The sequence below is a fragment of the Doryrhamphus excisus genome, chromosome 16, assembly GCF_030265055.1.
Source record: "Doryrhamphus excisus isolate RoL2022-K1 chromosome 16, RoL_Dexc_1.0, whole genome shotgun sequence".
In the NCBI taxonomy this organism is placed as follows: domain Eukaryota; kingdom Metazoa; phylum Chordata; class Actinopteri; order Syngnathiformes; family Syngnathidae; genus Doryrhamphus; species Doryrhamphus excisus.
The window spans coordinates 8,038,403-8,056,517 of NC_080481.1; the positions used below are offsets into that span (position 1 = coordinate 8,038,403).

The following is an 18,115-nucleotide window of genomic DNA, read 5'->3' on the forward strand; positions in this document are numbered from 1 at the left end:
GTGACTTTCTTTATTAGGTCAAATAAAAAAATATTTTTGTTGTATCAACAATATAACTCAAGTAATCTCAACTCACTTTTGATTTAGTCTAACTAATTATTTCAAGTAAATTCATCTCACAATTAAATTGAAATTAATTGAAATAATTTGTTAACCAGATTTGAAAGTGAGTTGAGATTACTTGACTTACATTGTCGATACAACAAAAATATTTGGTTATTTGACCTAAAGTTCCCACAACAATAAGCATCAATAAGTCACGTGAAATTGGTCTTTTAAGTTGGACAAACTTAGTTGTGAGTTGACTTGATTGCCATGGCAATCAAGTCTGGTGCTTGTGTGTCTCACCGAACATGACAGTTCAGCTTGTAAAGAGGCTATTTGGAGATGAAGGGCTATATACGGTAAATAGACTTGTCTACAATAACATTACTGACACCTCCATAATGTGTCTTATATTTGAATTCATTTTGCTATTTTTATATGCTTAATTTAGACCAAAAATACACATAATTTCCTTAAGTATGTATATTTGTTGCTGCAACCTTCTTCCTGGGCTGGGGAACAGGAGGAGGCTGCCCCTCATCTGCCACCAGTCTGGAGGCCTGAGGGGAAAACAGAAACAGGAATACAGTCAGGAGGCCGTAGGTTGCAATTACTTTTCTCGCCTCTGACCTGTGCCAGGTGGGGCTGCGGTTGGCTTCCCAGATGCTGTGGCATGCCCCGCTTTTTGCGGCGGTGCTGCCGAGGTCCGGTGTGGTCAGCCGGCTGATGCCGATGGGTTGGGTGTTGATATTGATGATGCTGTGGTTTAGGATTGGTCCAACCCAAACGAAGCTCCTCCTCCTCTGTTGTAATTCAGCACGGATGAACCATATTTCATAACTTATGTTAGACTACACCTTACCTTCAACTTGTTTGCTTTTTTCTCGTATGCCTCGGATGCAGCAAACGATTAAGATGACAATCAACAACAGAGCAAGCCCTGGCAAGGATAAAAAGTTAGAATAAATCCAAAAAAACATGTTTGAAATATTATAAATATAATGTTGCGACAAGCCTACCTCCCATGCTGGCCAGGATGCTCACCATCATCCTAAAATCCTGGCCAAACAATTCTTCAGGGAAGAGAGATGAGCCTTTAATGAAGCCAGCGTGAGACTGCATTAAAGCCCACAGAGCCAAACTCAAAATAAGAGCAGCATTCTGGATCAAAATCATACTCACTTGATTTGGTGCAGTTTTGGACATGACTGTCACTGCTCATGGAGCTAGCACGATTGGAAACTTTGCATCTGAACATACTGTTTGTCACCTCGTTGGCGACACGAAGGAGAGTCCGGCCGTCTTCTTTCGGCAAAACGTTGTCATTTTCAAACCATTGTAGGGTCACATCAGGGGTCTGTGGGTCAGAACTGTGAGTGGGGTTTTTTTTGGACCCAAAAAAGGTTTCACCTAGCAATTTAAGTGTACGTCATGAATTTATCAAAAAGTGAACAGAGCAGTGCATTTCTCCCTGAATAATATCTGCCTAGGATCAATATTGCAAGACGCAAACTGAAAATACACTCCCAAAAAATATGATGTAATGATGTATTAAATCATGCTGTTTGGTGCGTGAATACAGCCTATTAGTTTTTTTAAAAAATGCATGTTTTCAAGCATAAAAACGACTAAATTAACTAAAATACAAGTATGAGGCATTCAGAAGACGCGTAAAAAGACGCTGTGACATCACTAGGCCAGTAATGTGACTGTACTGAGACACACAAGCACCAGACTTGATCAACGGAACAACAGCCTTTTATTGCAGGTATGAATGATCTCACAACAGGACCGAGAATCCCTGATAAAAATCATGGTCGACTGTTGCTATTTTTCGGGAATACAGTCCTACCCTGCTACAAAACGATTCAAACATCGAGTTTACTGTTTAGTCGAGTGTCTACGTGGTTAGCAACAAAGGCTTTGGTTAACGGTGTGGACAACGACGACAACAACAAACCGTCAACAGACCATTGGAGACGACTTCAATTCATATACAACATCTCTGGTAGAAGTTCTATTCTGGACATTCACGCCCTCAACACTTGCAACATGTGTGATGAAACTGCACAGTTTGGAGTGGCCTTTTATTGTGCCCAGCATAAGGCACACCACCTGCAAGGTGGCTGGGCTCAGGAACACAGATTTAGAGGGATTTGTGAATAATATTCGAAAGAAAGTGCTGTCAGTTCAAGTCCATAATGACGGCTTGAAACATGACAGCCTGCTGACATGAGATTGAACGTTTCCACTCACCACAAAAAGTTGACACGCTCAAAACCACAAACATGTGTCAAGTCTGAGTATATGATATGCAACCCACCTAAAAATGTTACATTTTTAATGTAGAAAGTACTTATTAGAGATGTATGATATTTTTACAGTTGTAATATACGAATAAATGCAGTTTCATTTTCTTCTGTGGAAAAAGTGACAACATGTGAGATTAAATGCAACAAAACAGAATGAAAACAACATGGTAACTTTGCTCTCACCTGACCAGTCATGCATGTGAATTTCACATTGGACGATTCGCATTCCATTTTCAATCCAGGCTTCGAGATGGGATCTAAACGACAGACAATTATGGTGCACCATTATGGGACCAATAGGCAGATAGCTGACATACTACGAAGAGGGTTCGTTATCCCGTCAGTTTCCATCAGGATGACACAAAAAATGCCAAATACTGATCTGGATCAGCTTCTATTCATTTCCACTTTTGGAAAAATTGTGGGATTTTGAAATAAATTAAAATAAACACATCTGTGAATAATACATAGATCTTAATGACAAAGCTGCAGATCTAAGAAGAAGGAGAGTTTGGTGCTGAATTGGGCTCACTTTGCCTTGGTGGAGGTCTGAACACTGGGAAGCAGCCCCTGATGGTTTAAAATGTCTAAGAGTGAAACCTTAGTTAGTGTCAATACTTCATTTTATGAGGTCTGGCTAACCGAATCCTAACCTTAACTATAGGGTCGCTGTTATGCTGGAGCCTATCCCAGCATCGAACCTTTTGGAATGAATTATTGCTGTATATCATCACATTGATAGCTGAATGAAGATGCCAAAAAAATGTAAACAGTACTTGATACCTACCCAGCAAACATAAAAACAGGCTTTTCAGATTCTTTACTGATACTCCTTTTGTATCATAAACCTCCGGGATGTAAATGCCCGCACTACTTCTCCCCATATTGAGAAGTTTGAGGGATCCGTTTCCATGGATATTATCTGGCTTCCCGAAGACCACCTTCTGGTCCGGCCTTTGATGAAATATCTTCGTCTTGTTGTGCCTCCATCTCAAGTCTTCCAATTTTTGCAGTCGGTGATGCAGAGGCACAGTAAAGTTGCCACCAATGGCGCCGTAGGCGTCACAGCCATTTTGGGAACCTTTCAAACAAAATAAAGATCTTTAGTCCAAGAAAGAGAAGACACTGATGCTGGGTAGAGTGCTTCCTAAGGCTACCAATAAACATGAATATTAAAAAAGGCTCCAATTATATAAAATAAATCATGTTAGGAGTACCTGTGCAGGTAAGGAAGCTGCTGCAAAGCATGAAAAGGACAACTGAAGAGGCGGCGGCCATCCGCTCCATCGTCTTTATCTCCTGAGCTGACTGAAAACGGAAGAGTTGCGGAGATGCAAGAGGTAACAAGGTTACTTCCTGTCGAAGGCAGTCAGAGGGGTGACATGTTTTTGTTCAGGAAGTGATCCAGGAGGCCCATTTGACTTGTGACGTCACACTGAGGAGGAGCAGAAGTTTTCTTTTGTTAATGAAAATATTCAATATGTGATGTGATTCATCTGCCATTGGCACACACGAAACAGATGGAAGAAGATGCAATTCAACAGTTACTCCACCGGGTGACGCTGTGGACCACGTTTGTTTGTTCAACCTTCCACTTACTGAGCAACCTACCTCCTTCATTTAATTTTTTCTACCGCTTATCCTCACTAAGGTCGCGGGGTTGCTGGAGCCTATCCCAGCTGTCTTCGTGCGAGAGGCGGGGTACACCCTGGACTGGTGGCCAGCCAATCACAGGGCACATATAGACAAACAACCATTCACACTCACATTCATACCTATGGACAATTTGGAGTCGCCATTTAACCTAGCCGAGGGTGGGATTGAACTACAGTCTCCTAGCTGTGAGGTCTGCGTGCTAACCACTCGACTGCTGTGCAGCCGCCTCCCTCCTTTATAAATCCTTTTTAGGATACAGCCCTAGGTGGAAACATTTTTGGACACCCCTGGCCTCCAAAATTATTATTTGCCTTTGCATCTAATGTACATACAAACCTTCTTCTTATATTATGTATTATCTTATCTTACTCAATAGCCATTTTTAGTTGCCAAAAGATTATGAAAACTTGCATTTTTGTTGCAGAAGGTTTTTTTGTTTGGTTTTGAGCATCTGTTGGCTGCCCCTGGAAAGTTTTGAAAGTGGTGATGACATTACAGATGCAAGGATGCACCTGCTAGTTGTCCCATAGTTGCAGTGGCCATTTTAGTTACATTCCATAAAGGTTATTGTTTGGTTTTGGTTGCCGTTTGGTTGTATTGACAACCTTTGCATTAATGATCTTTGTATTACAGATGACTCGTACGTGCATATGTGCATGTGCATATTGTCAAGAGTGAATGAACAGAACAGGCCAATTTGGCAGGATATTAAAGCATCTTGTAATACTGACCAACTGGGTCTCCATATTCCGGCTGCTTGTGTTCCTGTATGCAACACAGATGACACAGATGACCCTGTTCTGTTAAGTGGGCCTTTATAAATAGAACAGCTATTTTTCCACTGTGCGGGTCCAACAGCCGACCAAAGACGCCACACAAATCCTTTATAGGTACCTCAGGGTCCAATCACGGTCTTGTACCATCAATCTCCAGAGCCAATCGGGACCCCTCACGTCACCATAACAATCAGACTGAGTGTACTGTTGTCAGACTGAATGCCATCTAAAAGGCTGGGAGTGTTTTCACAATAAACATGAGCTTGCTGGTACTGGAAAGTCCAGTATCAATAGTGGTAGCTTTAATGAAAGCACACTTTAAATATTAGGACATGTTTTATAGGACGGCTGAGTGCACTTCATGAATGTATACTTTGTGTGTTATTGTGGAGGATAGTCTTTTAGTTGACTGAAGAAATATTTCCTCATATTCGTGACCAGAAGTGACGCTCATGGTTTTGGTGTCTTTGTGGACAAGCTGATGTCTGATATTTTATCAAGTAACATGTAGATATGCTCACAACTTATACACAACATAGTAGTTATAGTGTGAAAAGCCTATTATTACTATTTGCTCTTTTACTATTAAAATTACTATTAATTTACTATTAAAATATTACTATAAAAACTACAATTTTTGTTGTTTGTTTTGTTGTTATTTTCTTCAACTTTCTTTCAATAATCTTTGGAAAATTGTTGTTTTGAATATTATGACTTTATTCCCATAATATTATAATATTGATCCCCATCCTATTTTTTCCCAAGATTTTAGTGTATTTTGTTTCCCATCATAATACAACTTTTTCTTTATTATTGCAACTCCATGGCACAAAAATGACATCATATTTTCTCATATTACAAATTCTTGTAAAAATGCACAATTTTGTTTTGTTAGAATGCATTTTTTTGTTAATATTTTGACTTGATTCTCATAGAATTATAGCTGTTTTTTCCACATTCTGTTGTTGATTTGTTTTACATTTTCCAACTTTGTTCTTGTAAAATTTATTCTCGTAGTTGTGGCTTTTTTCTCATAATATTAATTTTCATTATTCTGGTAATATTTTCCCAATTCTCCCAAAATGACAACTTTATCAATTGTTAAGTTTGCTTCTCATAATATTACAAGTAAAAATGAAATAAATGTCTTTTTCTGAACTATTTCTGTCACGAACCGGCGTGAGTTGGTCTGGAACCCAAGATGCAGAGTCGAACTTTGGAACAAAAAATGTTCATTACAACTGAGAGTGTCCACAACAGGTTGAAAGTACAAAACAATATAAAACTGAACAAATAAAGACAACAAAAGTAGGCTATACAGGTCAGAGAGAAAAGTACAAAAAAACAAAACACTGACAGGAAAAAACTACACAAGCACAAGAACAAAAAAAACGCTGCTGACAAAAGGTCATGCAGGAAAAACAGCTTCAGTTTTCCGAGTTTTTATTTCAAGATGTGTGCCATGCAGGCCCGGAATGGGCACAGCAGTAAGCGCAGCAATCTGTTTTAATTAAAAAATCCGTGGGATTAGAAATGATGCAAGGATGTCTTCTGGGGTGCGCAGTGGATTTGTGGAACTCCATCTTTACAAGCGGTTTGGTGTGTTGCTCAGAGTCGGTGTGCTGCTATGTTCATTATCTCAGATGGACAGCTGGAAGTGTTGGACAGGTTTCTGGTGCCGTAGAAGGGCCCTCTGGGTGTGACAGGGGTCGATGGAGGTGAACTTGTTCATTGTAAAGACGATCAGAGTGAGGCTGTTTCATTTGGGATTAAAAAAAGATTTCATTTCCATCACATCCCTTTTTCTTCCAACCTGTGTCTCTCAAACAATTGGGTCGTCCATATTTGGGTGGTCATCAAAGAGAATGACGTACTTGCTCACGGTGCAACAAAACACATCCACAGCAAGTGCTACATGGTTGATAAACAACAACTAAGAGGTAAACGTAACACGTACCATAAACTAATAACATAAACGTAAATGTAAACACCCAAGCGTGTTACACGTCTCCCCAAATTCATGGTTCTGTTTTGTGCTGACTGCTCTCTTCTCTTCTATGTCCACACAAAATGACTCAAGACTCAAGATGGAAATTAGCCACTGGCTCTACTCTTGTATATTTCAGTGAAAATGTTGATTAATAGAGAAAGGATCCAGTTCACCCAAGCAGTGAAGAAAATAGACTGATCGTTTCAGTCGACTGCGACTGGGATTCTTAAGTCTATAAAATCTGATAAATCCCGCTCTCATGTGCAGGCCTCCGGGGAGAAGCTCATTGTGGGCCTCTCCACATAGCTATCTAAATCTGGAGTACAGAGGGATGGAAGGGTCAATGGTGGGGGGGCTGGGGGGGTGGGGGGGGGGGGGTTAGTAAGAGAAGAGGGGAATGTGTGTGAAGCTGCCAGCAGCATGCAGCAGTAGGCCCTCCTGGGTAAACAACTGCTGCAGACGGAAAATCCCCTTTTTCTACACCATGTGACAAGAAAACAGGAAAAGAAACACTTCAGTTGCCCTACAAACATTCTGTCGGATGCTTTTTGACACGTACGGCATTTCTGTGTCACACATACAGGGGTACATATACTGTACCGTGCAGTTTATGAAACAGTGCCTCCGCTGGTGGCAGGAGATATGACAGAAATCATTTGTGATAAACTGGCATTGTGGCTCCAATATACACCTTGCTTTACACGCATCAGTTTAAGCCAGCGGTGAGCGGAGCATTTCCTACCACATCAAGAGTTTAGTTCCAAATACCAAATTGTAAATAGTCCATAGTGTTATATTTGCATTTCCCTTTTTGTTGGAAACAAATATTTTCCTGAAAATGTTCTACTGCTGATTACTGCTGGTATGGAAGAGACAGAATTTTGGAAAAAAATGTCTTAAGACCAACACTACCACATTGCAATTACACTTTTTGACTCGCGGGCCGCATTGATTTAACAAAATTGACGGCGGACCATACTACTAGTGTTGTGCAATCATATGTCCTTGTGTCTCTTTTTTCAGGAGCACTTTGTAAACACCAGACCACATCAAATAACACAATTGATAAAAACAGCTACTTGAAAAATCAAAAGGTTGGCTCGTGCCATGATGCCAGGTTGTATGTTAAGTTTAAATGAAATACTTTGGAAAGAACGAGCAGGTCGTATTCAAACACATAGTTTGCCCACCCCTGAATTACATAAACCTTTAATACTATGCAAAACTATGCAATCCAACAATGGATGAAAATGTCCTTTAAATGTCCTTCATCTTCAAATACATCTCCAAACATCTCATACACATACACATACATCTCCAAGTAACAAACCTCTACACTACAACGTCATCTGGAGCAGTTCAGACTCAATATTTATCTAAAAACACGACAAAGCTATTTTAAAAATGTGACTGAATTACTTAAATCTGAAATCTATGAAAGAAACACCCCCATTGGGCCAGCGCTCCTAATTCTGAAGGCCCCGCGTATAGATTAAATTGGCATGGCAACACAATGAAGCTCAAATGTGATACACGTACCGGAAGCAGTGCAGCCAAGAGACACGCTACCAAACAAAGATAAAAAGAATAAATTCATACAATTTCATGGAACAAATACTAGAATTGAAGTTATATATATATATGCTTCTAGTAGTGGTTAGGTCAGCAGTGACCAGCCGCCATCCATCCATTTTCATTCACACCTATGGACAATTTCACAGTCTCCAATTAGCCTAACATGCATATTTTGGGAGGAAGGCAGAGAAACCCATATGAGGATGCTCTATGGAGGTTTGATCCCCTGACTGGGAGGCAGACATGTATACCACCGTGCCACCGTAGTAAATATCATGGTATATTACACAAAATGGGGCGGCACGGCGGTCTAGTGGTTAACGCGCAGACCTCACAGCTAGGAGACCAGGGTTCAATTCCACACTCTGTGTGGAGTTTGCATGTTCTCCTCATGCATGCGTGGGTTTTCTCCGGGTACTCCGGTTTCCTCCCACATTCCAAAAACATGCTAGGTTAATTGGCGACTCCAAATTGTCCATAGGTATGAATGTGAGTGTGAATGGTTGTTTGTCTATATGTGCCCTGTGATTGACTGGCGACCAGTCCAGGGTGTACCCCGCCTCACGCCCAGCACCCCCGCGACCCTCGTGAGGAAAAGTGGTAGAAAATGAATGAATGAATGAATTACACAAAATGTAGTGTGGTAGAGCCCATACTAATTAATCACTAATTATGGGCTTGGTAGAGCCCAGAGGAATGAATGACTGTCATCATGGGACAGGACCACTTACAGCACATCCTCACCAAAATGTAATGGCTTCTCCCATGCACCATGCGCCACCCCTTGGCTTAGTATCTGCATCTCCATGTCAGTAAAACTGCAGTGAAAAAGGTCATTTAAAGAAGACCAGAAGTGGTGACCGATGACTTTTGAACAATAATGAATGTCCACTGCTGTCACCTCTTGTGTGCCGGAAGGTGGAAGACGCTTTCCCAGGCCGGTTGCGGTGCAAGATGCCAGAAAGCTGCTTCAGCCACCCTCTCACATCCCCTCGCTCAAGTTCTGGGTCAGAGAAGCCTTTTCACCATGTAAGGCTGCAAAGCTCTACAGCCCCTGGAACCAAAAAAAAAGACACACATATAAAAAAAGTCATTCTTTTGAGCAGGAAATAAACTAACTCCAGTTGATATCGATATTCATGTAAACGGGATATAAAGCGCTTGAGCCTTTTTTATGCATTGCATAACTATGAAAAGCAATTCAATAGTAACTGTCGGTAATAATTCCAATCATGAATATCATGATTAATTGAGTGCCTCTTTTGGCACCCTCTCACATTCCAGCCAGGACTAAATCTCTCGGAGTCCTCACAAGCTCTGTCAGCTTGTTTTATGTACCTGCTGAGAAAACATTTGTATTATCTTTAATTCACACTGCAGGCACTCTTGAACTTGTGTTTGTCTTTCTTAATGCATCTTCATCTCAGGCTGGAGCTTTTCCAGAGCGAGGAGGATTAACGTTTACTGTCCACTAGAGATAAAAAAAAACCATAATAGAAGAAATGACAATACACTGGCAGGGTCTCATGTTGAGACTGCTATTCTCCTTATAAGGTTTTCTTTTGACTTGATTCTTTTTTTCCCTTTGTTTTTCTTTCATGTAGAGCACACACATGCAAACATGTTCACACTTGGGCATGTTTGCAGCAGGCAATCCCCTCGTAACGTTCAAGTCCAAAAACACTATTGATGTTCAAGCTGATGTTAGGCATTGGTTGTTATTAATGCCTATGCTTTGTTAGGCTCTTTGCCCCCCTCCCTCTCTCTCTTTCTCTCTCCCCTCTCTCTGTTTACACCCTTGGAGATGGTTGCATATCTGACATTTCTCTCTCTCTCAGACAGCAGTCAGAACTGCTCTCATCTGAAAGGTAAGCAGCAGCATCCTTAAAGAATTCAGACTTTTCTCTTTCTTCTTATTTTTTCTCATATTTACATTAGTTCATGAGAACCGATACAAGAGATGTATCCAAAAGTAAATTATTATATCAGCAGTAATAATAACAATGCATCTATTTTTATAGTAGTTTGCAGGGGTATCAAACTGTACTTTCATTAGTGTGTCCAATAATAATAATGTTATTTCGGTCTGACGAAAACCAAAAAGTACAAAAACTTACAAAAAGGCAAAACTTCCAATAGGAAATAATGTAAGTCCTATCAATCTGTTCTAGATCCCCCAAAATTATATATATATATATATATATATATATATATATATATATATATATATATATATATATATATATATATATATATATATATATATATATATATATATATATATATATATATATATATATATATATATATATATATATATATATATATATATATATATATATATATATATATATATATATAATATATGCAGTGATTTTTCCTTTATTGTGGTTAATTATTATTATTATTGTGGCTTCATCACCTGACCCCGATAAGTGAATTTCCGCAAAGTTTGTTTTATAAATGGATATAAATGTTTTTGTAGTTAGAGCACAGAAAAATATGGTGTTTGACATCATTAGAGCCCTCTACACATGAAATAACACCCCTATAGTCACATTTACACTCATATTACCCAATATTGTAGACACAATAAAAGCAAATGCTCCTGCTCGTGTGTGCGAGGGGAGCCGTTGGGGAGACGTTGGGGGTTCAGAGTTGAGTTTTAACTTGATGTGTGTTACGGCGACACTCTATTGTAACTTGTATGCATGTTCAAATCAAATGAAACCATTACCATTACCATAAATGCTAAAGGAGCTGATCAAAACATTATAGACACTTCCAAGTATTTTGCAGTGCCAACTACAATCACATTGGTAAACACACTGTTGAATGAATTACCACCTTGACATGCTAAATTGGATCATTTTACAAAACAGAAATGATACCCCATTGATGATGCAGGCATGCATAAAGGGGAACTGCACTTTTTGGGGAATTTTGCCCATCATTCACAATCCTTATATGAAACATGCACGCATGTTTCTTTCACCTTTCTGTGCATTGTAGCACAAGAAACCAAATTAATATGAGCTAGCTAACAATGGACTCATGGGAAATACCTATTTCCTGTTCCATTTACATAACTGACTTGTATATTAACCAAGGTACAGCGATATTATTATTGTAGCAGCAAACTATTTTTATCTTGCGGACTAACACGACATGTCGCTAATCGCCAGTCTCAGCATCATTCACACTCTACAAAGAAGATCCAAAGAAGATGACGTTTGTCGCCAGCATTTTTATACCTGAAGACTGGAGCACACGTCTTGTGCCCATCGGGCATCAAAAGTGTTGTCACTGTACATAACAAGTTTGGGTAATGTTTTAAATCATCAAAATATAGCAAGATACTGCAACTATTTCATACTATTATGTATGTATGATCACAACATGTAACCATGCAACTTTGTTAGAGGGGCTTCGTAGTCGAAATAGGTGTGTCCCAATGCTGTACATTGTTAGCTTGTTCATATTAACTCGTTCTCTCGTGTTATAATGCACAGAAAAGGGAAAGAAATATGTGTTGATGTTTCACATGAGTGTGAATGATACTTTAATGTTACAGTATGTCCAGTGAGCACAGCTCCGAGAATAAATTGACAGTGGAATCTGCACTGAAAGCTTCCCAGGACTCATCACACTCAAATCCTAATATTTCCATCCGTGTCGCTTCCATGTGCAGCTGATGACATTCATCATTTAAAGGAATCATGACGTCAACGCCATCATCCATCACCTTTGCGATGGATTAGTGGTTTGATGGAAACTATGAATGATTTTAAATAGGAGGAATGTTGATGCAAAGCAGTGGCGCCCAGCAGCTGTTATCAGCAACGCTTTCGCAGGCTCCGCTGCAGACCAGCAGACCAATAGCAGTCTCTCTGATCTTCATTTTATTGGCAGCTCGCCTGATGCTCCTCTGGGTTCCTTTCATACTACTCACACAAAGTTAGTATGTTATGAGAACAGCAAGTTGTGGGTTAAGTATTGAACATGCTGGCCATGTTCCAGGTGAAGGTTACACATTTACATTAATTACATTTTAGGTTCATCCTGAAACGTCCCTAACTTCTTGTGAGTAGTGTAAGAGAATGTGATGCATTTTGCGGAACTAAGGGATTGCCAAGCCAAGCCAAGCGCAGCAAAGCTTTTTCTTCATTCTAATGCAGTCACATGACACAGCACAGACGAGAGCACAAGAGCGATGCTATGTGAAGAGCAGCGAACAGCTGACTGTCTACGTAGAGGTTCTACGCTGGTGTTGCTAACTGATTGGATTTGGATCTTTCTGCCTCATCTAATTTAGCAATAATTTAACAATATAAACCAAAAAAATTATGCAAATATGTGCTTGAAAGAGAACTTAAAGTAGAGCTGTTTAGTTTTAATTGGCCAAAAAGAATAATGAATAATGAATGAATTAAATAATGAAAGACCATATATAAAAAAACTAAATAAAAAAACAAAATCAAACTAAATAAATATATATAAGTTCTTGGCATACAGGCTATCTACATGTACCAAAGTGTTTCATTTTTCTGCTGGAAAAGGTTTGTACACCCCTGACTTCAGGCATAAACTACCCTAAAATGGGGTTAGGTTACCATTAAGGACGGCAGAGTAATAAGGGACAATTCCCGGAAAAATGTTTATAGAATATCTGCTTCTTTGAAAAAAACAACACAAAGCAGCTTCCTGTTTAACATGTAAAGGCAGAATTACATTTAAAACATTTTCCTGACCCATATTACCATTTATAACCCCGTTTTACAGTACTACTATAATAATATACCAATAAAATAAGAGTAATAGGTCGTATTCAATCATGAAAAAGCATGATTTAAAAACACAGCTGCTTAGGTTGACATGTTCGACATAAACGGACTCCACTGTACAAATAACGGCCTTGGCTGTATCAGGTCTGGTGAAGTGCAGAACATTTCAAATCTATTTTTATCCAAATCTATTATTATCCAAAGAGCCTTGTATTGACGAGAAACACTGAATTATTTTCACACAGAAACAGAGGATTACTTTACAGCAAGCTGTGCTTGTATCATGTGATGTCATCATTCCTACAGTGTTCCAGCTACACTTCCGCTATGCATGAATTCCATCATTCCATTTGCTTTGCAGGTGAACATTTTAATACACATTCAACTCTCTCACGGTTTGATTGGCGGTCAGGAGGAGGGAATAGGGGGATATCAAAGTAGCTCAGAGGAGGAAAAGTGGTGAGGACTCTTGATAGTATTGAAGATAAACTTATATACTTGTACCTTACTAATTAGCATCCTGTCTGCTTATTGGTCGGTCAAAGAAATTGTACTTTTGTTCATTCCAGTGACGTCATTAGGCCTCTTTTAGGGGGAGCTTCATCCCCCCTAAAATGTTCTGAAGCCCTCCTAAATATTTTTTTCTAATTTTTTATTGATTTTTTAATAGATTTTTTTTTTACAAAAATTGCAAATTTCATATAATAGGGCAAAAGCAGGCTAATAAGCAAGCCAATAAGCAGGCTAGTACTAGCCTACTACTACTACTAGTAGTAGCAGTAATAATCAAAAGAATAATAATGATGATAGTAATTAATAATAGGCTAATTAATAATACAATAATGATTATTATATAATTGATGACTGTCCACTGGACAGAATGGTTGCAGAGTTTGAGCAGCGGTTTTGCAGTGTAGATTGTGTGTACTTTTGTAAATTTAATGGTGGCCTAAAACAATTGAGTATCAATCTACTAAATCTGTCCAAAAGTGGGAAAGTGATATCCCGGTTCTTGTTTGTTATCTGTTTTTTGAATTTTTTTGATTTTTTTGAATGTCTACAACATTCATTCATATCCTGTGCATCTCTAGGGGGCTAAGCCCGCCCCCCACCCCATTCAGCCTCCTATGAGAAGTAGATAGTGGCAAGCTCACACTGCAAGTCCAATGTATTTTCTTTGTTCATAGTATGTGACCTTTAACTTCACCTCTAAATGCAGGTCTGCACAGGCACAAGCTATCCAGCCTGAAAGTGAAAGTGAGCGTAGGCCAACCGAGACAGCGGTGGGAGGAATGAGCAGACCAGCACACTTAAAGAGTTATCTTGTGAGGCATGAGGCTGTCTGAGGTGCTAACATGTCGAGAGATAATCAGGGACTCACAGACGGATTAGGGGTGGAAGAAACAAATCAGAATGATAAAAATAGTGGTGATGAAAAGGCTGTAAAGAGCACCAAGTAGCCACTCTGGCTCTGTCATCTGGACTTTCGACACCATGACAGAATCCAAAATTCTCCACCCAATAAAAATAGCACAAAACACGGCGACGGCAGCACATGAGCCTGGTCACCTTGTCACGTTGACTTTGATCAGAGGCGAGTCCCGAATCAAATCACAAAAGGGATTTACGGCAGCGATGAAAGTCATTTAAATTCCTGCCATGTGCTCATGTTTATCTCCAATCAAGCTCAGCATCCAGAAAGGAAAGAAAAGAGAAAGGAAAAAGGGCCCATTGCGACTAGGATGCCATTGTTGGCATTACAATGATGCTGCCGCTCCCACGGGACCCGGTTGACGCATCAACAGACCTCAGCTGGCGCCTCCTCTGGTGGTTCTCTTATCACCACACCGTGTTCCGCCACATAAGAGGTCACAAGATCGTCAGGGGTGGGAGTCACATGACGGCGCTGATGAGCTTAGGAATGAGAATGAGAAGAGTCAAGAAGTGGCCTCATAGAAAAAAAGAAAATGATGCAACGGTCATATTAATAATATTTTGGAAACCAACACATGTAGATTTTCCCCAACCTAATTTTCATTCATTCATTTTCTACCGCTTTTCCTCACAAGGGTGGTGGGGGGGGGGCTGGAGCCTATCCCAGCTGTCTCCAGGCGTGAGGCGGGGTACAACCTGGACTGGTCGCCAGCCAATCACAGGGCACATATAGACAAACAACCATTCACACTCACATTCATACCTATGGACAATTTGGAGTCGGCAATTAACCTAGTATGTTTTTGGAATTTTCAAAAAATTTGAATTTGGCTTTGTTTTGTTAGTTTCTTATATTATGACTTAATATATATATATATATATATTATTTTTCATCTCCATACCACTAAAACTGCATTATTTTTCCTTGTATTACAAGCTTATTCTTGTAAAATTGTAACGTTTTTTGTCTTCATATTTTGACTGTATTCTCTCAAAGTTACAGCTATTTTTTTCCTGCTATTTCAACTTTCTTGTTGCAATTATGACTTTATTCCCATATTCGATTTTCTTCTTGTAACATTTCAACATTTCAACCTTTCATTTATTCATTTTCTACCGCTTATCCTCACGAGGGTCGCGGCGGTGCTGGAGCCTATCCCAGCTGTCTTTGGGTAAGAGGTGGGGTGCACCCTGGACTGGTGGCCAGCCAATCACAGGGCATTTTTCCGCAACTTAATTTTCCAAAAAATTACATTATTTTGTTTGTTTCTCATGGTATTACAATTTTCCCAAAATAATGTTTTGTTTAATATTTCAATTTAATGCAACTAAGATTATGCTACTAAATGCTAAATGCTACTAAATTATTTTCCCTCATAATTCTCATAATATTTTGACCTTACTTTCGCAAAATTACAGCTGTTTTCTCCAATTCTGGAGAATTATTTTCTCCAATTCTTCCTGTCATTATGACTATATTCTTTCAAAAAATATGAAAAATTCTTGAATATTTCAAATTTACTATGTGACTAAAATTAAATTTTTCCCTTATGATAACTTTTTTTCTAATTACTTTTAATATTTTGACTTTATTCTTGTAAAATCCATTTCTGCTGCTGTTGTATATTTTTCCAATGTGCTATGGGCCATAAATTAGATATGTGACCTTTCTTCCTGTCTTTTATTATTATTTTCTTTTATAAGAGCAGACTTCCTGCTGCATAACAAGTCCAGACCAGGCATCCGGCAGTACCTTCATGTCCTGATTCTCTCCTCCAGCCTGACCTTTCCAGTCCAAACATCGGCATGGAGCGCGTACAGCACATTACCAAGTCGGCCATCCGCCGTGCATCCCAAATCGAGGTGACTCCACAGGCCAAGAGGAACCTGCAGGAGCTCTTCGTCAACTTCACCCTCATCCTCATCTGTCTGCTCCTCATCTACATCATTGTCCTGCTGAGCAGCTGAGGCTGTGCAGCGGACCGGGCTTCCTGACACTTCACTGATCCACTCAATATGTGACTGCATGTCTTCCTACTGCTGCTCCTGTCTAACACTGCCGGGCACCCACTTAGTGCAATTCATCTGAAACGGAGTAAGCTATGCATCTGCCAGCAGTTAAAAGTTGGAAACTATTGCACGTACTGTTAAAAAAGCAAAACGTGTGTCACGTTTACTGCAGAAACAATGTGTGAAACTCACAGCTTGCACTTCCACAGGTTGGATGGGCTTCGCACTCCCACTTGCATCCTGGGAACAAAAGATAAAAAGCTTTGTAAGAAATTGTCCCTGATGTAAAATCACTGAATATGCAGATGAAACACGTTTATGCAATCTCTTTAGCAATAATGGCTGAATCCTCAAGAGAAAGTACTTTATGTTTGAGGAGCAATGACTGCATCCTGTAAAAATTATCTTATTGGCTGATTCATAGAATTTGATGACTTAAAATTAGGGCTGATTCATCAGTTTTCAAATGATTTGATCATGAATGCAACTATGTCTGGCATGTGCCCCCTTTTACTGTATTTTATTAAAAGAGAGATAATGATGTCTGAAAATATATTTCCCTACAGTCTCTTTGATAGCAGTATAGCAGAACAATTATTATGAACAATGTGAAATTGCATTCAAAGACATCACGTAATTTAGGTTGAATTCACGTTTTGAGTGCATTTTCTGGTAGACTCAATTATTGTTCTTCGTTGTCTTTCTTTTTATTTAGACCACAAACACAAACACACGTGGATAATAAAGATGTTGTTGTGATATTTGGTGTTCAGAGTGTCATTGAATGTATCTCAACAATGAGGTCTCTCCAAGGAGAGACACTTTTCTAAGTTGGAAGACAAGCAATGACGACTCATCTGAGAGGTCACAAAAGACCCCACATCAACATCGAAAGAACTGCAGGCCTCACTTGCCTCAGTTAAGGCCAGTGTTTATGACTCCACCCTAAGAAAGACACTGGGCCTGCATGGCAGAGGAAGACTTCCTGTGATACATGGAAGCATGAATTCTGCTGTCTACCAAAAAATTCTGAAGGAGAATGTCCGGCCATCTGTTGGTGACCTCAAGCTGAAACCAACTTCCAGGAATGAATTAAAACAGACCTTTTTGGCAAGAAGCACAAATCCAAGAAAATGCAGCTGGAATAGGTTCAGATTCTGAAAGATCTAGAAAATTTTCTCTGCGGGTTATTGTTATTGTAGACAATAATGACAATGATTTAAAACACTACCAAAACTTATTTTGTAGGTGCATCAATACCAATAATTATGCTACAGTGGATACAGCGACAACACTTACAATGTTCGCTCTCCTTGGGATGGCTGTGTCTTCCTGCACAAGGCGTGTGCTCGGTAAAAAGTCCTCAGGTAAAAGATTCTGACAGCAAACATGCATTGAATTGAGAGCTAGGTACCACTCTTCTGTCCGTGAATGACTCTGAGACAGTTATAAGTTATAGTTCAAAGTTTTTCACGTTAGCTGCTACAATAATAATAATAATATCGCTGTAGCTTGGTAGCTTATACAAGTTGA

At 39.4% G+C, this 18,115-nt stretch overlaps 2 protein-coding genes across 4 annotated transcripts; one reads left to right on the forward strand and one right to left on the reverse strand.

Moving 5' to 3' along the window:
• Positions 1-244: 244 nt before the first annotated feature.
• si:ch211-132g1.1 (T-cell surface antigen CD2) lies at positions 245-3,670 on the reverse strand. The gene is made up of 8 exons (XM_058051927.1): positions 3,575-3,670; positions 3,145-3,438; positions 2,541-2,614; positions 1,228-1,402; positions 1,065-1,139; positions 908-985; positions 676-848; positions 245-605 (listed from the first exon to the last, which is right to left on the reverse strand). The coding sequence occupies exons 1-8, from the start codon at positions 3,642-3,644 to the stop codon at positions 519-521; spliced, it is 1,026 nt and encodes a 341-aa protein (XP_057907910.1). The 5' UTR covers positions 3,645-3,670; the 3' UTR covers positions 245-518.
• A 6,429-nt stretch (positions 3,671-10,099) lies between these two features.
• Positions 10,100-17,343, forward strand: pln (phospholamban). 3 transcript variants are annotated; one of them, XM_058051818.1, is made up of 2 exons: positions 10,100-10,222; positions 16,282-17,343. In XM_058051818.1, exon 2 carries the CDS (start codon positions 16,379-16,381, stop codon positions 16,538-16,540), a length of 162 nt encoding a protein of 53 aa, XP_057907801.1. In that variant the 5' UTR covers positions 10,100-10,222; positions 16,282-16,378; the 3' UTR covers positions 16,541-17,343. The 3 variants fall into 3 exon arrangements, with proteins under 3 accessions (XP_057907801.1, XP_057907803.1, XP_057907804.1); XM_058051820.1 differs by having other exon boundaries at positions 10,106-10,222; positions 16,277-17,343; XM_058051821.1 differs by having other exon boundaries at positions 10,164-10,222; positions 16,352-17,343.
• The last annotated feature ends 772 nt before the right edge of the window (positions 17,344-18,115 follow it).